The sequence below is a fragment of the Mastomys coucha genome, unplaced genomic scaffold (genome assembly GCF_008632895.1).
Source record: "Mastomys coucha isolate ucsf_1 unplaced genomic scaffold, UCSF_Mcou_1 pScaffold22, whole genome shotgun sequence".
NCBI classification, from domain to species: Eukaryota; Metazoa; Chordata; class Mammalia; order Rodentia; family Muridae; genus Mastomys; species Mastomys coucha.
In genome coordinates this window covers 144,002,299-144,029,747 of record NW_022196905.1, presented here as the reverse complement: position 1 = coordinate 144,029,747, position 27,449 = coordinate 144,002,299, and the positions used below count along the sequence as shown (strand labels likewise).

At 44.2% G+C, this 27,449-nt stretch overlaps 1 protein-coding gene, 2 long non-coding RNA genes and 1 pseudogene across 3 annotated transcripts in view; 1 reads left to right on the top strand and 3 right to left on the bottom strand.

Annotated features, from left to right (window-relative positions):
- LOC116068804 (WD repeat-containing protein 49-like) overlaps window positions 1-11,085 on the bottom strand; it is a 54,290-nt gene extending 43,205 nt beyond the window's left edge. Inside the window, exons 1-3 of the mRNA XM_031338813.1 lie at window positions 10,932-11,085; window positions 9,015-9,258; window positions 6,992-7,097 (exon numbers count right to left, since the gene is read on the bottom strand). Of these exons, the coding sequence (XP_031194673.1) occupies window positions 6,992-7,097; window positions 9,015-9,250 (342 nt within the window). The 5' untranslated portion in view covers window positions 9,251-9,258; window positions 10,932-11,085. The remainder of the gene's footprint in view (window positions 1-6,991; window positions 7,098-9,014; window positions 9,259-10,931) is intronic.
- Window positions 5,135-5,756, bottom strand: LOC116068802 (annotated as a pseudogene).
- LOC116068803 lies at window positions 10,065-25,427 on the bottom strand. The gene is made up of 3 exons (XR_004109696.1): window positions 25,259-25,427; window positions 21,679-21,748; window positions 10,065-10,284 (listed from the first exon to the last, which is right to left on the bottom strand). It is a non-coding gene; the product is annotated as an uncharacterized LOC116068803 (long non-coding RNA).
- LOC116068805 lies at window positions 12,909-25,692 on the top strand. The gene is made up of 6 exons (XR_004109698.1): window positions 12,909-13,605; window positions 14,878-15,060; window positions 19,199-19,456; window positions 21,975-22,229; window positions 22,931-23,175; window positions 25,290-25,692. It is a non-coding gene; the product is annotated as an uncharacterized LOC116068805 (long non-coding RNA).
- Window positions 25,693-27,449: the final 1,757 nt, after the last annotated feature.

Below are 27,449 nucleotides of genomic sequence, written 5' to 3'. Positions count from 1 at the left end.
CTCCAATTAGATGCCAGTGTCATTCTTTTAGATTTCCTAGCCTTAGGACCATGAACTAAGCAAACCTGATCTCTTTTGTAAATTGGCTTGTCTAAGGTATTTTGTTATAGCACCAAGGAATGGACTAATACATAAGGTTCCTGAGAGGAAACAGGAAATTCTGGAGTCTGGGAAAAGCCATCTCAGGTGGGATGGGTTGCTGCCTAAGACCCACAAAGGAAAGGCAGGCAGATGCTTATTAGATAGAAGTTTAGACTAAGTTATCAAATTACAACAAATTCCCCAACTAAAAATAGCTTCTGCAAACACAGACGACATGAAGTGAGAGCTCACCAGGTCAATATCTACCAAGGACCGGAAGTGAGAAGCTTGAGCAGAGGGGCCCATTTTTGAACCAGCTGCTCACCAGTTTATTTCTGACTTTTATTTCTGTATTCATCCAGCCTGCCCTGGCGTTTAACCTATTGAATTTCACCCAGGTCTCTTGGGCTGAAACCAACCTCACCCAATAAAACCACTGTGCACTGAGCCCAGTGTATATGCACTGCCTTTAGCAAGGACAATTCCTCTACAAGGTGGGTCTTTCTCCCATCTTCAGAAGGCTGTAAACCATTAAAGAGCTAAGTCAGTTCAGAAGGAATGAATCATTCACCCCAAGTCACATGGCTTGTTGTGGCCTCCAGAGCTCTCTGTCATCCTCCCTCATCCGCACGTCCTCATCCATTTGCAGAGGGTACCCACCCACTTCCCATTCACCTATCATAGCTGTGAATTTTGCTCTGACTATGAGAAGAGAGGGCTGGAGTTGGAGTGGGCAGGGATGCCCTCTGCATCTGCCTCTTGGCATTGGGTGAGGAGGATGGAACCCCTAGCTGGAGAGACACCAACTCCTGAGTGGGAACCCTCACCCACAAAACCATGGTGTTGGGTTAAAACGGACAGAAGCAGACCCATTGTCTTAACCTAGAGAAAGCAGAGTGTGCCTAAGAGAGGTGCCCATGTTATGCTAGCTAGCACACCATGCTGCCTTCCTTAGAAGAAATAACTTTTCCTGAATTCTAATTCTGGTTGACAAACGATAGCCTCGTTTGTGGCTTTCAGCATTGTGGTTTTTTTTAGAGAATCTTAAGTGAAAAAGGCAATCCGAATCCATCGCTCTGCTCCCCGTTAGAGACTGGCAGAAGCCAGCAGCCTCCTGGAATGTTTGTATGTCCCTGTGATTTAGAAGAGTAAAATATTTGGGCTGAAAAATAATTCGAAGAATGAAGACTCTCTGCTCAGGCAGGCTAGACATGGAGCCACTTGGCTCCCGGTTCATTAGCTGTTGTTTGATAGGACTAGTACAGTCTGAAATAACGTACACACCATATTTCAGAGATGGGGTTTCAATATATTTTAAATACACATTGGGAAGCAATTCAATATGCCTGAATCATCACAGGCTAGATGCTAATCTTGTAATCACAAGTTGAGATTAAGAAAACCGAGAGGAGACGGGGAGAGAAAATAGGATGGAAGGCATGTCCCCACATACAGAATTATGATTATCTGAGAGCCTCGACATTCAAAGGGGAAAAAAAAGCTCATTAAAAACTTGGAGCCCTCTACACGGTGACTTTGGAAGAAGCCTTTAGATGAATTTGATTTTCAAAATAAATCAAACTGTGGAGTTCATAAATCTCACCATTTTAATCAAGTTCGACCGGAGGACTGAATTACTTTTGTTTGAGCCCCAGGTATATTGCTGGCTCTACTCTCCACACCTAGTAGTATAGACTCACTTCCAGCCTCACTTGCAGAGCAGGTCCCAAGTTCTCTGTTGCTGGAGCCATCTTGGACCCACACAGAGGAAGCTCTTGCACATCCCAGGCCAGGCACAAAGTCTTCGGCACATCCCAGGCTCTGCACATCCCATGCAGTCTTTGGCACACTTTCTCCCTCTTCTGCTCTCTCTTAGTCTTGCCTGTCATCTTACTAAGTCCAGAGTTTAAGATTCTATCTAAATGTTAATAAAACCTGATTTTATACTACCATCCGCTGCTAACCCACGCCCTGCCCCCCAACTCCCCGTCTCACACCCTCATTTGCCATATTCCCCATCTCTGATTTAGATTCCAAATCTTGAAGTCACCCTTGGTTTTTTCTTGCCTTAAAAAACTGCTTTATTGAAATATAATGCATGTATCACAAAATCCACATTTTTAACATGTTCAATTCAGAGGATTTCAGCAGGCCCTAGAGTTAGCTACTTACTATCAGGGCATCCGGTCTGCTCCTTCAGAAACTCCGTGCCCTTTGTTAGCCATTCTGTATTCTGTCTGCACTTCAGTTCCTGGTTCAAACATTTCCTGTCGCTTGGTGTCTCTGGGCATTTCATACAAACGGAAAAAGCAAGCCGATGTGTGGCTTTTTGTGGCTTTCACCTAATATCATGCCTCTCAGGTCCATCCGTGTTAGAATGCAGATGGATGCTTCATTCTTTTGCTCCCATACACTACATTTTTATTTTATTTTATTTTTACTATTTACAAGTTGCTGGACATTTGAGCTGCACCCACCCTTTAACTGTGGTAAATGACACTGTTTTACACATGGACAAGTACATTTTTGAGAAATGCATGCTTTTAGTTTTCATGAGCCTATCCATGGGGGTAGAAACCCCGGGTCATATGTTAATTATTTACCACTTGAGAGCTGATAAAATTATTTTTTTAAAAAAAGACAAATTTTGTACCAGTATATAGACGTTTCCATTTCTTCTCATTTTTATCAGCATCTGCTAATCTTCCCCAACCCCCCAATGCTCATGGAAGTGAAGTTGTATTTTATTGTGGTTTGGGTTTTAATTTCCCTATGACTGTGCTGTTGAGCACTGTATGCCATGATTGGCCATTTTTGAGGAAGTGTCTACTCAAATCTGCCCCATGTTTCAATTGGTTATCATGATTTTTTTTTTAAAAGTTTGACAAAATTTATTGTAATTTTAGTAAAGACATTCAGCTCAGTGATCTCTCTCCATCTTGACCTCAGGTTAATTTGTTATTTGAGTCAAGTAAAGAATATATAGGAGAGATGTGGTTTCAACAAACAGTAAAATGGACTAATGGACAGTTTGCAGACATAAAAGTTAAATTTATGTATCTTGATATACTTAAATCATGAACTAAGAGTGCTATGCACATTTCCATCGTTTTACTTGGGGCTTATTAAATAAACTAACATGTAGTGAACAAAGCGTCAGGAATTCCCGAAGGCTGCTTCTTGGAAGTCATCATATTAAAAGTCACCCAGTGAACAGTCACTACCCATGAGAAGCGGACGCTGCTTCCAAATGTAACATTGTAATTTTCAAGGACATTTTATCATTTCCTTTGTCTGTGACTACTAAAGATGAATTTATCTGTCACATTTAAAAAGCCCATATACAGTACAAAAATACAAAACAAACATCCTACATACAGAACTCTAAGAGCATATGCAATGAGAGGCTCACAGTGAAAATGTCTGAAGCAGCATTTCTGTCCTACTGCAGTCACTGAATGTGCTTGAGAAACCACTGGTCAGTGTGTCTCTACTCAAAGTAAGCCATGGAATTGTACAAATAAGAAATATTGCTGGGCAGTGGTGGCGCACACCTTTAATCCCAGCACTTGGGAGGCAGAGGTAGGCAGATTTCTGAGTTCGAGGCCAGCCTGGGCTACAGAGTGAGTTCCAGGACAGCCAGGACTACACAGAGAAAACCTGTCTCAAAAAAACAAAAAACAAAAAACAAAAAACAAAACAAAACAAAAAAAGTATTGTGAATTCAATTCACACAAGATCTAGTAAGTTAGTAACTAGATGCTTCAAACATCACAGAAGGGGTATTGCCTTATCTGTCTTCATACAATGTTATACCTTTTTTCCTTTTTTCTAGTATTTAAACCTTTAAAAAAATAAAAGCCAGCCCAATACATAGAGCAGTATGCACACTGATATTTTTGGTGGTGTTTATACTTTAAAAGAACCAATTCCTAATGTTTTACCTCAAGTTCTGGTGGAAATGCTTATAGGAACTAGAATAGAAACCAAGAGAAGCACATTCAAAATACTCGTTTACTTTGGTAGCAAATAGTGTCCTTTGAAGACCCTGAATGGAGACTAGCTCTATTAAAGTGGGCTAGTTATACTCAATACTTCATATAAGAATTTTTTTTTCGAGACAGGTGTTCTCTGTATAGCCCTGGCCGACCTGGAACTCACTCTGTAGACCAGGCTGGCCTTGAACTCAGAAATCTGACTGCTTCTGCTTCCCAAGTGCTGGGATTACAGACATGCGCCAACACTGCCTGGCTCATTCATATAAGAATTTTTAACAAAAATTTTTTTTTTGCAGAGCAAAGTGTCAGTACCCACTGGTAGCGAAGCAGTACTAACATATAATGGCCCAAAACAAAGTGAAATGCCCGTAGGAAAAGGTTTATTTTAACCTTATCTAAATTTACTCAGTCAATAGTCCAGTAACATTATCTTCTCAATCCAGTCTCCTTCTCAGTAAGGCTGTTCCAGGGAGCCAGTCAGTCAGGTAGTGAGGGAGAAGTCGGGAGAGGAACTGCTCTCAGTTTGAAGTAGACAATAACTTTTGGCTTCCCTCTTAATGTGCTAATAGTTGTGTCTAAAAAAATATGCAATTCTTAGAAAAGTACCACTTCTGATTTCTTTATATCTGCAACCCTTGGAAACTAATCATGTGAAACTACAAAATTAGCAAATGTCTTGAAATCTGTATATAAAACATAAATTACCTCCAATTGCAAACTCTCATCTATTAGTGTACCACTCAATCTTAAAAAAATAAAATAAAAGAGCCGGTGTTGGTGGTGCACACCTTTAATCCCAGCACTTGGGAGGCAGAGGCAGGCAGATTTCTGAGTTCAAGGCCAGCCTGGTCTACAGAGTGAGTTCTAGGACAGCCAGGGCTTTACAGAGAAACCCTGTCTCAAAAAACAAAAAACAAAAAAACAAAGGAAAGAAAGAAAGAAAGAAAGAAAGAAAGAGAGAAAGAAAGAGAGAAAGAGAGAAAGAGAGAAAAAAGGAAAAGGAAAGAAAAGAAGAAAGAAAAACGGCTCCAAACTAGGCTTATACCATTCTTTACAAAAAGGAGACTGCTCCTTCTAACTGCACCCACCCACACCCTAATCTTAGAACATGTCACTTAATTGTCTTGGTCGTGGACGTTCCCTAGATGAGATTTTATATTTTGCTCCCACAACTTCTGGTTATCAGAAAAGCCATGCTTTCCTTTATTAAAGGAGTTTAGACCGGCTGATGTTGGTGTGTCCCTTCCAATGTTCTTCATCCTTATCTTGGCTTCTGGAGGCATTTCTTCTGATTCACTATCTTCATCTTCATTGAAAGCTGCTGCTACTGAAAGAGTTTTTGGAGCAAGAGTTGGAACTGTTTCCTTAGGCTTACTTGTTCCGAGTCTAATGGAGATGGCGGATGCTTTCCTTGCCGTCTGACTACCCATGGCAAATTCAAACTTGGGCATCTTTGTAGGCTTTGTTGGGAGGTCTGCAGCTTCATCTTTGGCTGATCGCTCTCCAGCGTTGCGACTGGAACTTTACCCTCTATTACTGGAAGAAACAGTCTTAGTTTTCACAGGTTTTTCTACTTCTTTTTCAGGTCCTCTGGCGGCTCTGGCTCGCAGCAGCTTCTCAGGCTTCTCCTTTCCCGCCTTCCTGTCCGCCATCTTCCCCGCCACGGTTTATCATGATTTTTATTACTAAGCACTGAAAGTTATAGTCTCAATTCGAGTTTCTTATCAGACATATGGTTTGCAATAGCCCCTGTTACATAAGTTGTCTATTTCTTGTATTAATGATGCTCCGTGAAGCACAGATGTTTCTAATTTTGACAAAGCCTCATTTATTTTCTTTTGTTTTCTGAACTTTTGATGTCATTTCTTAGAAACTAATGCCTAACCCAAGGCCATGGAACTCTCTCTCTTTCTCTTTTCTCTCTCTTTCTGTCTCTCTCTGTCTTGCTTCTTTTTCTTTCCTTTTTTTTTTTTTTGAAAACTATTTCCCACCTCCTACCATTTTATTCAAAGTTCCTACCCTATAGCCACTAACCTCCAGCCCAGTAAAGTAGGCTGATGGATTGCCCAGTCTAGTCACATCCTCTGATGCAAGTGTAATGATGAGAAGGGAGCCAACCAGACTGCTTTTTGCATAAACAACAGTTCACTACAAAGGTCCTAGGACAAGCAAGCTTTAGACAGGGACGGGATGTTCAGTATATGAAGGAAACAAAGACAAACTGTGATGTCATTGCCTCTAACTAGGTCAGAAATGCTTAGGCTCTGAGGCTCATGGGTAACATTTCAGGAAGGCATGTGTCCAGCCTGTATTACAGAATAAGAGCTAGCCTCTGGTGGGGGGGGGGGCAGAATTCCCAGCTCCACCCCCCTGTTTCCCAGATACATGGGGAAATGGTTGGGATAGGGACTATCTGGATAGTGTGCAGGCAAGGACCCACATGATGGAAGGGCTACACACCACTCCAAGAACCAGCATGGAGAGTTCCAAAGGAATCACCTGCTTGTGCACATGTGTACAGATAGAGACTCAGATACACATACACAAGCACACAGACCAACACATACATATACAAACACTCACACATCTACATGCATATGCATATATACACATATGTACACATATACACAAGGACACACAGACACATATGTAGGCACACACAAGCATACATACACACACACACACCCTTCTAAAGCAAATGCATATATCTAAATCCCGAATGAGACACCCTCCTTCATTGTCAAAGATGGAGAGAGGCGAATTGCTTGGGAGGCTAAGACAGGAGGATTGTGAGGAGTCATTCTGGGCTACACTGGGAGATCACATGGCAAAAATAAATAAATATAAATAAATTAATTAACTAAGCCCGCCTAAAGGATGTATGTATCCACACATGAGAGAGGCAGGCAGACCTTGACTGTGTTGTCAGCAGACATGGAAAACAGTTTGTTTTCTTCAAAAGCTATGTGTACGTACATCACGGGAGCCATGTGGCCTCTCAACACACCTGTTGGCTTTCTAGAAAGAGAAGAACAAACGAGCACAAAGACATTCTATCTGCTATTCCTATTTTAAAAATGCAAAACTCAGCTTGGCCTGGATGTGGCAGTTCTATTCAGCCTGGAGGCTTACGCTTCCCTCTGATAGAACACAAGTATAGATTTCGAGTAATAAAAGGACTGAGGCAAAATAATAAGCAGTTTCAGCAACAGAGCTAGGGGTGAAAGGAAGCCTGGGGCTCTGCTTCTCTGGCTGTTAACAATAGCTGCTTAAAAGGAATAGGTGAGGAACAGCCCACGGTGGGGCTGCCATCCACTCCGTGACCCCTGGGTACTTTCTACAGGCTTGAGTGAACAGCATTAAAATCCATGCTTTGCAATATAAGGCTATCTTAAAGTGCCTTTGCAGGGGCTGGGTATTCTGGGGGGATCAGGACATAGCGTGGGTGGGGGTGGGGTATGGGGTACAGTGGGGTGGGGGAGAGCCTGGCTGAGGCTGACAGAGGGAGTACATGCCTGCTTTTAACTATAATAGAGCCAGGCAGAAAACTGCCTTCCGCTTGTATTGTGTACCTCACATTGTTCTGAGTCTTTCTATTATTTATTTTCTTTATTACCCTAGAGGGCAAGTACCCTGTTACAACTGTAAACGGGGACACTGAGTCTGTTGTAGTTGGTCAGGAGAAGCTCCTGGCTAGAAAGTCATAGCAGTGCAACCAGATGCAAGGTGCTTCCCCGCTGTGTCTCCTGGTCCTGGCTACCGCTTGGACCATGGGTGAACACAGGATAGCCTTGTGGGTCCCGCCCCAGACAGGACCCTGGGCTTGGCCCATGTGATTGATTCTTGCCCACATCACAGAAAGATCAGCTCCCCACTCCCCAGCACTTCTGCCTGTGGGGTTCTGACTCTGCCATTGTTTCTCTGGGCTCCAGACTCTTCACTGGTAAGCGGACCTGACGCAGGGGCCAGAGATGGGTTACAGATGTCAAGACCACAGAAGGTCTCAGTATATAACCATGAAGGTAGATCTGGGGAGATGGCTCAGTGGATCAAGTGCTTGTTGTGCATGGAATGGGGTTCATATCCCCAGAACCCACAGAAATGTTGGATGGGAGAGGCAGCCTGCTTGTAATCCCAGCTCTCAGAAGGCAGAGACTGAGAGGATCCTGGAGCAAGCTGGCTAGCTATACTACCAGTAACAGCAAACTCTGGGTTCAATGGAGAAACCTCGACTCAACAAACAAGGCAGAGAGTGACTGACATAGACGCTGGTCTGCTTTCTGTTGCTGTGGTAAACATGACAACCAAAAGCAACTTGGGGAGGGTAAGGGTTTACTTCAGCTTACCACTCCCTGGTCACAGTCCATCACTGATGGAGGCTTTTTCTCACTTGAGTTTCCTTTTTACCCAAATGACTCTAGTTTATGTCAAGCTCACACAAGCTTAAAACAGTATGATTCTCAATGTCAGTTTCAGGAAACTACACATACATGTGTGAGCACTCACCTAGACATGCCAACCTGCACATATATGTGTGCACACCGCACACATATGAACAGAAAAAAGTGGATAAAAACCAAACTATTTCTGGGTGATTGCTCAGAAGGGCCTACTGTGTGATGTGCGCGTCTGGCCCAAGGAGCCAGAAAGAGGGAGTTGGATCCCTTGGGCCTGGAATTATAGATGATTGTGAGTAATTGTGTGGGTTCTGGGAATAGAACTTGGGTCTTCTGGACAAGTATCCAATGCCCCTAATCATTGAGCAGCCCCCTACAGTGAACTTTTAGAAGCTAAAATTGGAAATGTCCCAAGCTCTATGTGTGGGAGATCAATTTAGACATAGGCTTTTAAATAAGTCTTGTAGGGAATTTCCAGTCACAGTTTCATTTACCTTACGACAGCAACAGTACTCTTGGGAGGAGAGAGACAACTTACCCAGGCAGGTAAGGATTCCAGACCCTGATGATTCGATCCAGCCCACCTGTCACCAGCAGGTTCTTCCTCCTGCAGAAGGAGAACGCCTTGACTCCCTTGTGAACACGGAACACAGTGCGATTACATTCCACTTGCCTTTTGGGCAGAGCTAGGGATTCTGAGCTGTTCCCCGTCTTGACATTCTTCCTGGCACTTCTTATTTTGTTTAGCTTTTCCTTGACATCCATTGCTCCCATAGTGAACCCTGAAAATATTCACAGGAAAACAAGATACAGTCTCTTAATGCAATCCCTCAGTTCCCCCAACAGGCTGCTGTTCTTATTAAGGTCCCAGACTCTTTCTCGGTAATGACACCAGTATTTTCTTTCATCCTCTGGGTTTAAATTCCAGACAGCCTGAAAATAAAAGTGATGTGATGGAGAAAAGACTCTTCCCACCTTTCTAAAAAGGGACCTGAGACACCTGGGAGGGTAGACGCAGCATGAAGGCTACGTGCCATCTGGGCTCTTGTTACCTATTGGCCTGGCATCCCCGATAGTGCTTTTGTTTGAGTCTTTGAGAAACTCTGTGATTCAAGCACATGCATCTCTATCTTGTAGAGAGACAGCACAGAATACTTGCCATCCAGGAAACATCAGAACCATCCTGGAGAGATGGCTCAGTGGTTAGAGCACTGGCTGTTCTTGCAGAGGACCTGAGTTTGATTCCCAGCATGTACATAGTGGCTCACAACCTTCTGTGACTCCAGTTCCAGGGGATCTGATGCCATCTTCTGCCTCCACAGGACATGGCACGCACGCGCGCGCACACACACACACACACACACACACACAAACACAAACAGAGAGAGAGAGACAGAGACAGAGAGAGACAGAAACAGAGAGAGACAGAGGGAGACAGAGATAAAAAGAGACAAAGAGAATACTGATATACATAAAAAGAATACTCATATACATAAAAATCATTTAAAAATTACAAATAAAATTGCAAGAGGGGGTATTGAACCCAGGACTCTCTGAAGCTACACTAAAGTGTATTGAGCACCAGGCATTTTTTTTCCTCCATTGATTTGGAGAGATGTGTTCAACTGAACAATTGGTTGACTTATGAATCCTGTCAACAATCAGATCCAATGGTTGCATCAATGTCCAGCCCAGGTCTGACCTGAGGATGAAGCTAGAGGATCCTCAATACACTCAGCAGGGTCTCCTGATTCCTGTTGCTTCTCCAGGACACTCACCTCCATGTTCCAAGTGGCTTAGGAGAGAGCCTTGGAGAAAGAAGGTTGAAGAATAATCATCTCTCCACACTCCATTCACTGCTTGAGACTCCATTGGGTTAGGGTTACAGTTATTTGGGTGTTTTGGGGTGTTATGTCTATTACTACAAGTTACGAGATCAATGAATAAAAAACAGAAACAAAGAAAATTGGAGAGGAGAGGAGAGGAAAGGAAAGGAAAAGAAAAGAAGGGAAAGGACTGCTCCTAGGTGTGGTAGAGAAAGTTTATTGTAGATATGTAGGAGAACATAGCCAGAGGCAGACACATCTAGGAGAATCCAGAGTGGTCATGATGCTGAACCACGTGGGAAGAGAGGGAGGGAAAGGGAGAGAGGAGCCAAGTACAGCAGCCAGAGGCAAAAGCCCAAAGGAACAAAAGAAAGGCAGCAGAGGTAGGGATTATTTAGGGAAGAGCTTCTGGGGGAGGGGTAGAGTTCAAGGAAGGGGGTGGGGATATGCCAGCCATGGCCTGTAACAGTAGGAACCAAGGGATGCCCAGAGAACCTAGAGGTTCATTGATGTGTTAAATAGGCACTTCAGCCACTTGTTCTGTGTTTGAAACTCCTCCCCCCAACCCCCCACCCCCAGTTTTTCGAGACAGGGTTTCTCTGTGTAGCCCTGGCTGTCCTGGAACTCACTCTGTAGACGAGGCTGGCCTCAAACTCAGAAATCCTCCTGCCTCTGCCTCCCAAGTGCTGAGATTAAAGGCATGTGTCACCACTGCCCAGCCTGTGTTTGGAACTTAACAGTCAACACTTTCTCGAGAATCAGGAAGAAGAACGTGCTATTCTGCAAAGCTCCATCTAATGTATGCTGTTAGCATCAGGGCCTCTGAAGCCCGTGATGTCACATAGGCAGGCCTCACAGACCTGTTGCCAAGGCCACAGCCACCATATTCCCAGAATCCATTGGGCTCACCTCCCACCTTTACCTGCGGCCACTATGTCAGAACCCATATAGAGAACGCTCCTCTCTTACTCTCTCTCCCCCTCTTCTCTCTCCACTAGCCCCCCCCCTCACCCAATTAAACCTCTTACACGTGGAACTGTTTGGCCTAGTGTGTGGTAGTCCTGATGAGAGCTGCCCAGAGCCACTGTTCTAACACCACAGGCCCCATCTTCAAAGGCATGTGCTGCTCCACTCAGCAGACCATGCCCAGGTACAACTCTGCATTTTGATTCCTCAAGAGAAATATGAAGATCTATTTGAGGGGCAAACCTGTAGCTTCCTTCTTTCCTTCCTTCCTTTCTTTCTTTCTTTAAAGATTTATTCATTTTTATTTATATGGGTACACTGTAGCTGTCTTCAGACACACCAGAAGGATGCATCAAATCCCATTACTGATGGTTGTGAGCCACCATGTGGTTGCTGGGAATTGAACTCAGGACCTCTGGAAGAGCAGTCAGTGCTCTTAACCACTGAGTCATCTCTCCAGCCCAAACCATAATTAAATTTATTTCATTTTTCTTTTTCTAAGATTTATTTATTTTATGTATATGAGTACACTGTAGCTGCCTTCAGACACACCAGAAGAGGGTATCTGATCCCATTACAAGATGGTTGTGAGCCACCATGTGGTTGCTGGGAATTGAACTTAGGGACTCTGGAAGAGCAGCCAGTGAGTTCTCTTAACTGCTAAGCCATCTCTCCAGCCCTAGACCTGTAGTTTTCAACGTTGCCACTATTCCATGGTCTGCCTCTTGGCACCTCTGGTGTGGGGAAACATCTTAGTGATTGTCTTAGTCAGGGTTTCTATTCTAGCACAAACATCATGACCAAGAAGCAAGTTGAGGAGGAAAGGATTTATTCAGCTTACTTCCACATTGCTGTTGATCACCAGAGGAAGTCAGGACTGGAACTCAAGCAGGTCAGGAAGCAAGAGCTGTCGCAGAGGCCATGGAGAGATGTTCCTTACTGGCTTGATTTCCTGGTTTGCTCAGTCTGCTCTCTTATAGAACCCAAGACTTCCAGCCCAGGGATGGCACCATCTACAAGGGGCCCTCCTCCCTTGATCCCTAATTGAGAAAATGCCCCACAGCTGGGTCTCATGGAGGCACTTCCCCAACTGAAGCTCCTTTCTCTGTGATAACTCCAGCCTGTGTCAAGTTGGCACACAAAACCAGCCAGTACAGCGATGGAGTTCAGAGATGTGTCTAGAAATGTAGAGAGGGCATCCATCCTTCCATGCTACCCATCCATTACATGAGTCCTGCTAGAGATCATGGAGTATTGTTGAGCAACTTGTGTATGGCCTCCATGTTATTCACAGCTGTCATCCAAGTCCTGGGCCACCTTTGGGGACTATCCTGGCAGAGAACTGAAATGGGAACTCTATTTGTCTCTCCCCAACAGTTTTCACTGCATTGGGTAGAGAAACTGACTAGCTACTCTGGCCCTGCCTTGCCTCTATCCTTGACAAGATAGCAGAACTAGTCAGAGCCATCGGGGTGAGCACTTTAAGTGTCAAAGAGACATGATGCACCTGCCTCAAACAGGAGCTTGACGAGGCTCCTTGTTTTTGAACAGAGTTCTGAAACTTCTGAGCAGGTGTGTTACTCTATTTGGATCCTATTTTATTTTCCAAGTAAGAAGAGAGTCAGCCAGTTCATTTGCATGAACTCTAGTGACTCCCTTCCAGTAGAGCCAGACAAGGATACGCTTTAAGTAGTCGTCATGGAAACCAGAGAACATAGCTCTTCTCCAAGGTCTGAAGGAAGGATGATGAGAAGTTTAAGTGATTTCCATGGAAACCGAGAACAGATTCAGTGCTGGTTCAGATCCCTAGCGCATTAGCTAGCAGGCAAGTGTTCAGGGATGGTGATGCTAGAAGATCTGAGAGCCTGATTCTTAGCATCAGGCCGACCCCGGTGCCACTTCCAAGCCAGATTCGAATTAGCCGGTGGGGTCAACAGCAAGGTGACCATACTCCCACAGAGCTTAGCCCTTGCCTCCTCTGACTCAAGATGTAGTTTGAGGCTCCCCTTACTTATCCTGTCCAGTGTTGCCCCCTTGCTCTCTACTACTTTCCTCACCAGAGTGGGTACCCCACAGATCTGGGGTCACAAAATGGAACCTTGGTCCTGTTTGTAGGAGTCAAGACTCTTTTAAGCATCCGGCCCTGATTTCCCTGCAGCTTTAACAAGATGTTTCCCTTTGCATATTCATTAATGACAAAAATGAAGCTAGACATTGCTGCCTTAAATAAATAGCAGTACTGGAAGTGCTTCTAATAGCCTGAGAGTGGATAGCGGTGCTCAGCAGGCCGCTGTTTTCTTCTGTTATTTGTTCCCTTCATATGTTCCCTTTCACAAGGTAAGTCTGCCTGGGGGTAAGTAGCTGACCATAAGACAAGCTTTAAAGCTCCTGAGTATGTAAAGGAGGGGCCACCAGGCTCTGTCTCTTTGCCTAAAACGGGGCAATGGGGAGTCTTAGGAATGGAAGAGTTACCTCTGTGATGAGGTGCTACTGAGGGGTGAAGGCTGGTGCCAGACATATACACAAACATGCACGCACAAACATAAACCCATATAGACACACACAGGAACATATAGTCACACAGACACACACATACATGCACATACATACATCCACCCTCCCACACACATACATACATATACACATACATACATACATACACACATACATACACAGACACAAATATACACACATATATATCTACACACACAGACACATACATACATACATACATACATATATACATACACAGGCACACAAATATGCACACAGACACACACATAACATACATACATAGACACACATAGGCACTTCCACTCACACATACACAGACACTTGAATGTACACACACAGACACACACTGACACATGAACACAGACACACACACATATAGGCACACACACACACACAGACTGAAGCAATCATCAGGCACTGGAAACTATATGGATAGACTTGAGTTTGGGGAGGTGGGATGCTCTAAAGACAATGATGTGCAAGCAAATTATTTGACATGATGGTTGCCTCAGTCCTCTGGCTGCTCCTGAGTGGACACTTCAGAGCACTGGGTAACATAATTATAATCATATATTCTAACTAGCCTGTATAAAAGACACATGACCCTGGTGTTTTATTATAAGCTTTGTAAGCCTAGATTGGGCAGGCTTGGAGCTATTCTAACTTATATCCCAGCCATATGTCTCTTGTTGCTTGCTGTTTCTTCTGACCACATACTCATGGTCCATTTCCTCTCATGGCTGCCTCCTCCTCTCTGTGTCCTTTTTCTTCTCCCTGGTCTCTCCTGATACCTTTCACTCGATCTCCAAGTCCCATCTCTCTCTCTCTACTGCCCAATTATAGGCTCTAGCCTTTATTAACCAATTAACTTTAAACTGGAGAATGAGGTTTACATAGCATCACTTGGTGTACTTGGGGCAACCAGATTTTGGTGGTCAGTATTCAGCACCTGAATACATAGGAGTGCCAGAGCAGCCCCCAACAGCACTGCATGAGAAATAGATATGGTTTGAGTTCTGGCTTCACAAACTCACTCACTCACATCTTTGCTGAGCATCTATCTATTAGATGCCAGGTGCCATTCTAAACCCTTAGGAGCTAACAATGAGCAAAACAGTCCAGAGTTCCTGGTACCAAGCGGGAGACAGACTATCAAGAACACATATCAGCGTGTCAGAAGGGGTTTGATCTGTGGATTCAAACAAGGGAAGACCAAGGCAAGGAAGATCGGAGGTAGGAGGATGGCAGTTCCCAAAAGGACAAAGTGGCAGAATAAAGGTGAGTGAGAAGCCACAGAGGAGCAGAACTGAGGAAGGTGGAGTGAGTTATGTCTGGGACTCTTCCTAGAAGAGGAAAGTGCAGTTCCCAATACTGGCTGCAAGAGGAATGTGAGGGTGGAAACAGATGCAAACAGATGAGTAAGGGTTGGGGGTCAGTCACCCAGAGCCTTGCAAACTTTGGCTTTCATTCTAAGTGAAACAGAGGTTCACCAGGCATACCGCTTAGTTTTGGCCAACTTGTTATAAGCCAGAGTCATTTGGAAAGAGGAAAACTCAATTGTGAAAATGCTCAGTAAGACTGGCCTGTGGGTGTTTTCTTATTGATAGAGGTGTGTGTGGGTCCAGCCCTGGGCAGGTGGTACTAGGTGGTATAAGAAATCAGGCCGAATAAGCCACTGGAGCAAGTCAGTATCCCCCCCAAGGTCTCTGCTTCGATTCCTGCCTCCAGGTTCCTGCATTGCTTGAGCTCTTGTCCTGACTTCTGATGATGATGTACAGGGATCAGAACATGTAAGCCAAATAAATCCTTTCCTTCACTAGTTACTTTTGGTGTTTCATCACAGAAATAAAGAGAAAAATAACAAATTGGGGGATCTTGGGAGATTTGACACCTCGTTTTACCATCTCTCTCTGGTTAGTATGTGGGGAATAGAATGTAAGGTGCTAGGGTGTAAGGTGGAGGCAGGGAGACTAGCTATGGGGCTCTTGAAGTGACTTAGAGAAGTGAAGACAGCAATCGCTAGTGGAAGCAGGAGATGGTGTTGGTGGGAGGTGACCTCATTCCTGGTGCGTACAAGTACCAGGTTGATTAGAATCTGAGCTGGTAAGATCAAGTACCAGGTTGATTAGAGTCAATAGGTCAGATATTGACTGCAAGAGAGAAGATTCAAGGCCAACTTTTTTTGTTTTGTTTTGGATTTTTGGCATCTAGAAAAGATGGACTTAGCCCTAATTGAGGTGGGGAAGATGGTGGAAGAGGTATGAAGGAGAAGATCAGAGTCCGCTTTGGATGTAATAATGATGTACATTATCTATCTGGATCAATAGGGAAGTTAGAAATACCAGAAGGGGATGAGAAAAGGTATGAGAAGACAGTGTACTAATGGTGCCGTGAGTATCATTGAGGGAAAGGTGCAGAGATGGGAAGAAGATGGCCAAAGGCTGAACTCTGGAGGCTCCAACATCTGTTCAAGGAGATGTGACAGAAGAAACATGGGAGGCAGAGAGATGATGGTCTATAGGATGGAAAGAGAAGCAGAGAAGGTTGGAATTCTGAAGGCACAGAAGAGAAGGAACTGAAAGGAGGCCAGGGTGGTCAGATATCTCAAACACACACACAGAGAATGAGATAGTTACTACTAGTTCATAGAATTAGAAACATGAAGGACATTGGTGAGTCTTTGATGTGATGGTGGTGATCAAGGCTGGGTTGGAGGAGTATTGGGTGGTCTTGTGCACTGTGTATAGGTTGTCTTTTATTATTCAAATGTTGATTTCTGTATGGGCAGAGAGCTGAGTACTATCTGGACTTCGGTATTTGTATTTTTCTGGATTATCGCACGCCTCGGTGTTTTGTAAGCATACACCTCCCTCACCTTCTGATTGGTTTAATAAAGGGCTGATGGCCAATAGCTGAGACATAGAGGAAAGATGGTACTTCTGGGCAGAAATAGGCTCTGTAAGAGTCAGTATCTCACTCATCACATTCTAAACACCAACAGAAAGCTCTTGAATGCTGTCAATCTGGGGCTAGTTCTTCCCGGTTGGAGGCATCTAGCTCTGCAGAGAGATTTAGATGACAAAAATCACAGCAGTTTAGAGCCGTGAAAGATTCTCTCTCCCTCTCTCTCTCTGTCTCTGTGTCTCTGTCTCTGTGTCTCTGTGTCTGTCTCTGTGTCGTCTCTGTCTCTCTGTCTCTCTGTCTCTCTGTCTCTCTCTCTCTCTCTCTCTCTCTCTCTCTCTCTCTCTCTCTCTCTCTCTCTCTCCCCTCCTCCTCCCCTTAGTGATGGGAGACGGCAGCCAACCAGGATACTTACAGCAGAGTGAGCTTTTAGAATCTGAGCTGGTAAGATCCTTGGGCTCCTATCTTATTGTATTAGTCTGAGTTATGTTCCCATGACAAAACGTCTAAACTCAGTGCTCAGAAGGAAAAGAGGTGCTCGTTCATTGGCAGGGTCTTCCTATGTAGCCCCTGCTGACCTTGAACTCGTGATCCTTTTGCCCCAGCATCTTGAGTGCTTAGCACTGTACCTAGCTGGACCAAAGTGTATTTACATCACAGTTTTAGAGACTTGAACTCCAGGATCAGGTAACCTACTCATTCAACCTCTGGTGAGGGCTCCCTTGGGTGCTGTCCTGGCTGGGTGTTTGTTTGTTTTTCAACTCAACATAAGCTCCAATCATCTGGGAAGAAGGAACCTGAACTGAGAAAAACACCTCCATCAGATTGGCCTGTGGGCAAGGCTGTGAGGCATTTTCTTGATTAATACTTGATATGAGAAGAAGGCCCAATGCACTGTGGGTGGTGCTGTCCTTGGGCAGGTAGTCCTGGATTGTATAAGGAAAGTAGTTGATTATGAGCCTGAAGAATAAGCCCATGAGCAGGGTTCTGTTTCAGTGGCTGCCTCTAGGTTCCTGCTTCAGTTCCTGCCCTGTCATGATGGATTGTAAGCTGTGAGATGAAATAAACCCTTTTGTCCCCAAGTTGCTTTTGGTCCTGGTATTTCATGGCTAAGTCAGGTACTTTAAAATATGAGGGATGCCATGATGGTACAAGTGTGTGTGTGTGTGTGTGTGTGTGTGTGTGTGTGTGTGCGCGCGCATGTGTGTGATAGGAGCATTAGGAGCATGAGAATGTAGCAAATAGGGAGCTACAGCAGAAGAGGGTAATCGCTCTCTCTCTCTCTCTCTCTCTCTCTCTCTCTCTCTCTCACACACACACACACACACACACACACACCCTACTCTGAAACTAGCCAAGCCTCAGGAGAACTTCATTAATCCAAATCCAACGTCCCCACTGCATAAAAATCTACAATCTCTTAATGCTACCACTTTGGAGACTATGTCTCCAGCACATGAACTTTTGGGAGACACATTTAAATGAAACGTAGACCACATTGTTTATTTAATTATAGCAAACAGATGCCCAACATCTCAGTTGTATTAGCAGCCGAGTCAAAGCCAGAACTCACTGATCCTTACTCGGAACAATTGCTTTTGATCTCCCCAAGCAAACACTACATTCTGGGCTGCTACAGCCTCCAAAGGCCAAGCCTTGGCTTCTTAGAATTCGGACCCTGCTAGCATTCTAGAAAATAAGCTTTCCTAGTTCCAAGAAAAACTAATGAACATTCCCAAGAAATCCAACCCCTGCACATTTCTTTCTAGCCTTCTGAGGACTTTAAGGTCAATGGATCAAAAATCTATAAAGAAAATCTAGGATGTGAGCTATGAATTAGGGAGCTGGAGGAGGCATCAATGATTTCTATCAAGAGATTATCAGGAGAGCTGATTCAGAGGAGGCTGAGACCCTGCTACAAGTTGTATTGATTTTCCATGGTACTCCATGGCAAGTGGAACTAGCCTTTAGAAGATAAAAGGGTGTGTGTGTGTGTGTGTGTGTGTGTGTGTGTGTGTGTGTGTAATGTTTTTTCAAAGGCTCAAAATGCTCAGGGCTAACTAAGCTGTGGGTGGCTGGCCTGAGTTGTAGCAGAGGGTCTTAAGTGTTTTATGCATTACAAATGGGTTACATGGTGAGCTGACACCAGGCCCTTCGAGTCAGAGGTTAGGCTTTAGAAGGAGTAGAGCCAGGGTTGGGAAAAACATTCTTCTGAGAACTTCATCTGACCAACTGAGCCAAAAATCTTGGAAGGTAAAATTCAGGTAACCAAGCCGGGCGGTGGTGGCGCACGCCTTTAATCCCAGCACTTGGGAGGCAGAGGCAGGCAGATTTCTGAGTTTGAGGCCAGCCTGGGCTACAGAGTGAATTCCAGGTCAGCCAGGGCTATACAGAGAAACCCTGTCTCGAAAAACAAACAAACAAAAATTCAAGTAACCAGATTTTACAAAGTTCTACAGGTCATCCCACTGGAAACCGGGACCACTGATGGGTGTCAAAATCTTCTCTAAACCAGGAAAGGGATCATGATCGGCATCAATGTGAAAAATTAAATATGATTCCAGTGCCATTGAGTAACTGCCTGGGGTTTTCCAGCATGGTGTCAAGAACCCCCCAGGATAACTGTGCAGTGTAATGAAGCAGCTATGAAGAACTGAGGATGTCTTCAAGGGGTAAACTAGTATAGACTCAGTATGTTGCTATGGCAAAAGAGCAAATGCTTCCCAGAATTCAACATGCATGTAAGCAGGGGGCTGGCAAGATGGCTCAGCAGGTAAGAGCACTGACTACTCTTCTGAAGGTCCTGAGTTCAAATCCCAGCAAACACATGGTGGCTCACAACCACCCATAATGAGATCTGACGCCCTCTTCTGGTGCTGTCTGAAGACAGCTACATAATAATAATAAAGAAATATTATAATAATAAAGGAAAAAAAACATGCATGTAAGCCAACCCTTGATTTAGCTGCAGACTCATTCCGTAACTCTGGGGCAAGGCCTGCACATCAGTCAGCTTTCCTTTTCTGGGACAAACAACTTAAGGGAAGGAAGTTTAATTTTGGCTTAGGTTTGGGGCTTTCAGTAGGCTGCATGGCTTCTAGGCTGTGTGGAAGCTGCATGGTGGTAAAACATGGAGGAGCAAAGAGGTTCACCTCATGGAGAGGAAGCTAAAAGAAAAAGAGGGGGATGGTGCCAGGGACAAAAATATACCCTTTGAATGAAAAAACGAGGACATGATCCCTCAAAGGGTAGTTGAGAAGGTTTATTGTAGATGTGAGGGCGACCACAGCCAGAGGTCTCTGGAAGGGTCCAGACTGAACCCAGACATGAGAGGAAGTAGGAGGGAGAGTGAGAAAGAAGAAGAGAGAGGAGAGAAGAGAGGAACTAGGAGCCAAGAGACCAAAAGAACCAAGAAAGTGTGCAGCCAAAATGGCTGGATTATATAACAAAGAGAAGCTGGGGAAAGAGAAGCCCAGCCTGTAGGAGGGAGAGGCTTAAGGTGAGGGGCAATTTGGGAGGAGCCACCATACTTAGTGAGAAGTGTCCTAGGTTTCTTTGAGACCTACCACCCTTCAAGGGGATGCCCCTGCAACTCACTTCCATCTCCAGGGTTCCTTCATTGACTTACAGACTTGGCCCCCCTCCATGTTGGATTGTAACCTGTAACCTGAAATAAACCTTTTCTCCCCCAAGTTGCTTTTGGTCAATCGTTTAACACAGGAGTAGAGAAGCAAAGTGGGATTGAGGGCTGTGGCTGAATTGTGTCGCCCGGATGTTCATGTGTTAAGAACCTTAATTCTCAGTGCAGCAGCGCTGGAAATGGGTGGAGAAGTACTGGTCATGATGGCTTCCCCCTCATAGACTGAGGCCGTTTCCTTGGTAACACCCTCACTCACCCATCTGTGTTTCTATCATGGGTTGACCTATCTTGGAAATTCACTTGGTCTAAGTTCATCTTTCAGACACCATGTATGCCCAAGGGTTGGCTCTTCATAGTCTTTAAAAAAACAAACAAACAAACAAAAAAAAAACCTTTCTTTAAAAAATATTGATTTATTTTATTTTTGTCCAAAGTATCAATAGAAGGATTCCTACCTAGTAAATTGAGGGATTATTATTGTGTAAACAGAAGCCTAAATTCAGCATTCTTTAGGAATCCCATAGGCGGTTCAGATTAAGACCTCCCTTAATCCGGGACACCAAAAGTCAACTGCCTCAGGCAAGGGTGTCTAGCTCAGCCTGCATCAGCTCAAAGACAACCCCCTCCCCTGTCACATTAAGGTGGCTTGCTTTTCCACCATTTGGCTTTCTTCTCTGCTCTTCTCCCCACCCCCATCTCCCTGAGACAGACTTGGCAGTTTGATCTCCCAATAAATCTTTCTTCCTACCCATTTTTGAAATGCGAGTTTAGATTGGTAGTTTCAATGAGACTCCACTTTCAATTTTATATGTACGGATGTTCCAAGGGCATGCAAGAGCACCAAGTACATGCAGTACCTGCAGAGGCCAAGACAGGGCGTCAGATCTCCTGAAATTGGCATTTCATACAGATGTGAGCTGCCACGTAGGTGTTGTAAACCTAACCCCCTCTTAACAGCTGGGTCACCTCTCCAGCCCCGCTTTTTGAACTCTTAGAAGTCCCCACCTCCTCACTTCATGCAAACACTCCATCACTCCATTTCATAGCTACATTCCCACACATGTAGTAAAATCATGCAGTGTGTTTGAAGTACTCAGACAGCGGAGCCTGGTATTTCCGTAAATAAATTTTGCTCATATTTTAACTCAATGCATATTGATCAACTTCTCCCATGCGACCTCTCCAGCAGCCTCATGGTGTGAGACTTAGGAGCCTTAACTAACAACTAAACAACAGAGGAGGTCCGTTTTGAGCAGGGAGCCAGGCAGTTCTTCTCAGCATATAGAATGTCTGTCACAGAGCAGAAGCTCAAAGGGTGGGAGATCCCACCCAAAAGCAAGCATAAACAACCATACCTATCACTAAAGCCGTGGGCTCATGATTGGAGCTGGAAATGACAGCTTTCACAGAGTCATAGTAATTCAGCTAGAAAGAAAACAAAAATGAGAAAAACGTAATTACAGAGATCACCCACGAGGTCAAATAACAGTGTTTTTAGAGCATTTCCCCACAATGCACTCAGAAGGGAGAAGGAGCCACATTTATTTCTGGGAATAAAAATGGCTTCAAAAATACTCCCCCCCCCTTTTTTTTTGGTGGGCGCATATGTAGGTGGTTTGGAGGAATACTTAATTGTTTCTTCCCTTTACAGGGTTGGAAGCTAATGCCAAAGTAAATACTTCCTGGGCATTCTCCGGCTGGCAGAGCCTGTGTAGCTGCGTCTCCTGCCTAGCTTAGCTCATTCAGAGAAAAGCACACAGTCTGCGGATATCATCTCTGTATCAGAAGGGACTCTGAGCATCATCCTGGGAGATCGAGACTCTTCCATTTATTTCCTTTCCCTGTTTTTAAAGATGGAGCTGCACCTGGGACAGGTGTATGGGAATGGAACTTTCAGGGAACTGGGGTAAGACACTGATGGAGGGAAGGAGCCAGTCTCAGATGAAAGGAACCATATTTGATGGGTTCTGAGTGTTTTGTTTTGTTTTGGTTAGGTTTTTTGAGACAGGGTTTCTCTGTGTAGCCCTAGATGTCTTGGAACTCACTCTGTAGCCCAGGCTGGCCTTGAACACAGAAATCTGCCTGCCTCTGCCTCCCAAGTGCTGGGATTAAAGACATGCCCTGGTGGGTTCTGAGTTCTTATCTCAGGCAACCTTCCTCAGTGGAAGCCCTTACTAGCTCTAAGCTGTAAATGGGATCAAGCTGCGATCCTGTTAGAAGAGCCACTGTGGTCTACAAGATTGATAGATTCCTTTATCGTTTAGTCTACGTAGGCAGGATGCTAACTAACAAAGCTCAGAAGAATCTGCAAGAAAGGCAACCTTTGCTTCTGATCCTCACGGATCCAGAAGCCAGAGATCCAAAGGGACTGAAAGTAAGTTTTCAATGGAAAGAGAGTATGGAGGCCGGATCCCCGGTAACAGGTCAGTGTGGCCACAGGACCACCTACAAAGCAGGGCGTAACAAGGGTCAGGAGCTGCCGGCAGGCCCCTGTTCATCTCGGTCAGCCTGCTTAGAACAAGGTCAGCGCCCCCCGTGCCTCCTACCCCCCTTGGTAGAACAACAGGGTCTAGAAAACTCTTATGGTATACTTTCTTCTGTGACTAGGACTCCAGGAGAAAGGCATCAACTCCAGAGCTTGGCATTTGGTGTGGACTCTGCCTCCCGACTCAACTTCCTGTACAGTCCCGGACCTGTGGCTGAGAAGTGCTCTGCTAATCTTCTGGGTCTTGAGGGATCTCAAGAGCACAGAGTTGTCACACGGCAGAATCTGGTAGCAGGGATCCGGGACCATCACATTCTATGAGAAGTCTGGCTCCATTTATACTAACTGAAGAGACCAGGCCAGAAAGGTATGTGTGTCGTATGGCTTTCTTTTCTTTTCTTTTCTTTTCTTTTCTTTTCTTTTCTTTTCTTTTCTCTTCTCTTCTTTTCTTTTTTTAATATATGAAACAGGCTACCAGTGACAACTTCAATGGCAAAAGTATAAAGCAGTGACAGCCTGGAGTGGGTGCCGTTGGGTGTCTGTCTTCTGGAGTGATGGACAGGATTCCATCCATTGTGGGATTGGTGTTTTGTTTTCTTAATCTGTCTTTGATGTTTCACTGGTCTTTATGTTGTAGAAAAATGAATTGTTTTTTTGTTTGTTTGTTTTTTTCGAAACAGGGTTTTTCTGGATTGCTCTGGCTGTCCTGGAACTCACTCTGTAGCCCAGGCTGGCCTCGAACTCAGAAATCTGCCTGCCTCTGCCTCCCAAGTGCTGGGATTAAAGGCGTGTGCCACCACCGCCCGGCTTGTTTTTTTTTTTTTTTTTTTTTTTTTTTGATCCAACTTTTCCTTTACTTTTGCTTTTTCCTTTCAAAGTAAGTTTAATGGTTTCTTGAACTCTTTTCTTATACTTAATATTTCTTCAGAAAACTTTGCTTATTTGCTTGTTGTTTAGAGTATATATGTGTTCCAGCCCTCTGCTCCAAGAAATTAGACTCGAACTCAAAAATACATTTACAAATATCTTGGCCATATAGTTAGGCTCTCCTCTGACTAGATCATAACTTAAATTAGCCCATTTATTCTAATCTACATTCTGCCCTGTGGCTGGTTACCATGTGTCTGTCTCGTCACATCTTCCTGGGACAATCTCTCTTTTATCCTCTCATTATTTCTCAGAATTCTCTCTCTTCTTGCCAGTATCCCCACCTCCTATTTCCTGTCTTAGCTCATTGGCCATCAGCTTTTTTATTGACGGGTGATTCTTATAAGAGATTCTCTCTACATATGTGTGTGTGTGCCCAGCATGACACACATGTGAAGGACAGGGGATGACTTGTGGGAGTCAGTTCTCTACTTTATGGGTCCTGGTCATTTAGCTCAGGTCCCCAAGCTTGGTAGCAGGGCCCTTTTAAAAAAAAAAAAAAATTGGCCGATCCATTTTGTCAGACCTCAGTAACATTGCTTACCATCTGTAATGGTTTGAATAGGTTTGGCCCCCATAGACTTGTGTGTTTGAGTGCTTGGCCCACAGGGAGTGAGACTATTGGAGGGGTGGCCTTGTTAGAATAGGTGTGGCTTTGTTGGAGGAAATATGTCACTGGATAGGCTGGCTTTGAGAGCTCCTGGTGCTCAAGCTCTGCCCATTGTGGAAAAGACATCTGCCTTCAGGTCAAGATGTAGAACTCTCAGCTCCTTCTTCAGCATCATATCTGCCTGGAGGCTGCCATACTTTCTGCCATGATGATAATTATGAAACTGTGAGCCAGGCCTAATTAAATGTTTTCTTTTGCCTTGGTCACAGTGTCTCTTCACTGCAATAAAACCCTAAGACACTATTCCTTTCCTACATAATCTTCTTAGTTTAGAATCTTATCTGTCTGGCTTAAGCCTGGTTTGTTCAGCGAGAACAGCCATGGTATAAGATTGCCCATCTTGTGTCTATCTCCAGTCCTGATTCCCTGCACACAACTGCTCACTGGGTTGTGGACTTTCTTAGTATAAAAGGCAGTGCTTGCTTTCTTACATGTCTGAGAAACAAGTAGTTAGGTTCTTGGAGCTAGTGGAAAGCTCAGGGGCTTAATCTTACAAATTCAACCCCACTATCATCTGAAGCCTTTCATGTTGAGTAAGTTGAATGTCTTTCAACCCTAAAGAGGAAGGGAAAGAGACCTACAATCTTCAGACCCTAGGACACTGGCCAAAGACCAATTTCAACCAGAAGGTTCATTTCACTAAACCAGCTAGTTATTCTTATAGCAGTCTATGAATTTTATGTGATGTCTGTTGTCAGCTAGGTTTGCAAAGTCACCTCAGGAGCAGTGGTGGCTTACTAAGCAGTCTAGCCTATTCTGCAGTCTAGCCTATTCTTGCCTACGGCTCAGGTGGTGTGCCTGGCCAGAGAGAGGGCAGCCTGCAAGCTCTAGTCTGTTTCCTGTTTATTTTTACCTGAGAGACGAAATCTCCATGTACCTTCCAGCGGACGAACTCTGCATTTGGAGAGGCTGTGGCGCTGTGAAGGGTGATGCTCGGCATGTCCTCAACTCTCGGCATCTTCTTCCATGTTCTGAGAAGAATATGAGAATCTTCAGAAGATAAGAGCACCCTGCCCTCTTACATCCTCGCTTCAGCCAGGAGCCTTGCCTCTGGGGATCTTTCTGTCAGAGATGCCTCCTGCCTTCCTCTCATCCTCATCTGTTCTCCAAACCCCCAATGCTCTCTCAGTGGGGGTCTCTCTGAAAGTGTGCACCCCTTGAGCTCTTCCTTTTCTAGAGTGCAATTAAACAAAACAAAACAAAAAAACTAAAAAACACTAAGCATGTACCTGCCACAAATAATATACCTCCCACCCCCTGCTTTTTAAAAATGAGATGTTTGTACAACCCAAAGGCAAATGTACTCCTTTTCAAGCCCTCTGAGTTTCTGTAGGGAGAAAGAAATAAAAAACAAAACAAAACAAAATAACAACAACACCCCCACCACCGCCAAAGAACCCTACTGGGTGAGCAGTGTTATTATCCTCTTTCACAGAGAAGGAAACGGGCACAAAAGATAAAGGACTTGCCAAAATGAATATATAGGAACATCAGGATTCCATTTTAGGCAACCTGGATTGCAAGGGCAAAGTGTTCTGAATGGACTGACCACCTGTTCACAATTGCACATGATGATGATGGTCTCACGTTCAACAAATCTCAGAGCTGTGGTTCAAATATTATCTTCCAGTAAGTGTAGGCAAAATGGAGATCACTGAGACTGCAGTTCCTACACATTCCCAAGAGATGCCCTGGCCACAGGTCCAAGGTTAAAAGCATAAGATGGGGGAATGGGCCTGATTCTAGGGCTTGGTCTTCCATTCTGGAGTGCATTTGATTAAATGTCTTGAAGTTATCAAGAGAGAACTTTTCAGTGGGCTAAAACATGTAAACTTTGAAAGGTAGTTGTGGTGGTTTGAATAGGTTTGACTCCCATATTTATGTGTTTGAATGCTTAGCCATAGAACACTATTAGGGGGTGTGGCCTTATTGGAGAAGGTGTACCCATGTTAAAAAGTGTGCCACTGTAGGGGTGGAGCTATGAGGTTTCATATATATGCTCCAGTCTGGCCAGTGTGACACAGTCTCCTTCTGTTGCCTGTGGATCAAGATCTAGAACTTGTGGCTCTTCCTGCAGGCTGCCATGCTTCCCACCATGATGATAATGGACTGAACCTCTGAAACTGTAAGCCAGCCCCAATTAAATGTTTTCCTTTATAAGGGTTGCCATTATTATAGTGTCTCTTACAGCAATAAAACTCTAACTAAGACAGTAGTCAAAACTTTTAATAAATTAGTCAAAGAAGTATGCTGCCATGTATGTGGATTATTAAAATATCCAAGGGAAAAATTCATGATATTCTTTTTTTTTTTTTTTTTTTTTTTTTTTTTTTTTTTTTTTTTTTTTTTTTTTTGAGACAGGGTTTCTCTTTGTATCCCTGGCTGTCCTGGAACTCACTCTGTAGACCAGGCTGGCCTTGAACTCAGAAATCTGCCTGCCTCTGCCTCCCAAGTGCTGGGATTAAAGGTGTGCGCCACTACCACCTGGCCATGATATTCTTAATAAAATAGAAAAATTACCACAGATGGAATGTTCTTATAAACTTCCAGAATCTAAAATGTCCCCCAATCCAAAAGGCTACAAGTGGCAAGTCTCACACTTGATCCTTCAAGACAAATTGTAGCTGACCAGCAGTAATCCATACGATCTCCTTCAGATATGTGGAAAATTCGATCAAAATATATTAGGTGATGTTCTCAAGGAATTAATAAAATATTTTAAAATAATCTGTTCTGAGTTTGTTTGGAATGGCCAGCATGTTGCAACTTCTCTCGTGGTAAGAAAAACGATGTCTTAAGCCTCAATCTCGCCATGGCAAGTCTTGGAGATTGGTTCTAAAGGTTTGACTCAGTCAGAAATCTGCTATCCAAACACTAAAGGTCCTTGTCCCCAATTGGTTTTTAATCAGTAAAAATGCCAAGGGCTAATGGCTAGGTATGGGGTGGGACCCTTAGAGTTGTATAGGCTCCTGGGCTGGTGCTCATGCACATTCTGCAGGGAGCACAAAGTGGGGTAGCAGAAACTCACAGACAACATTGGAAAA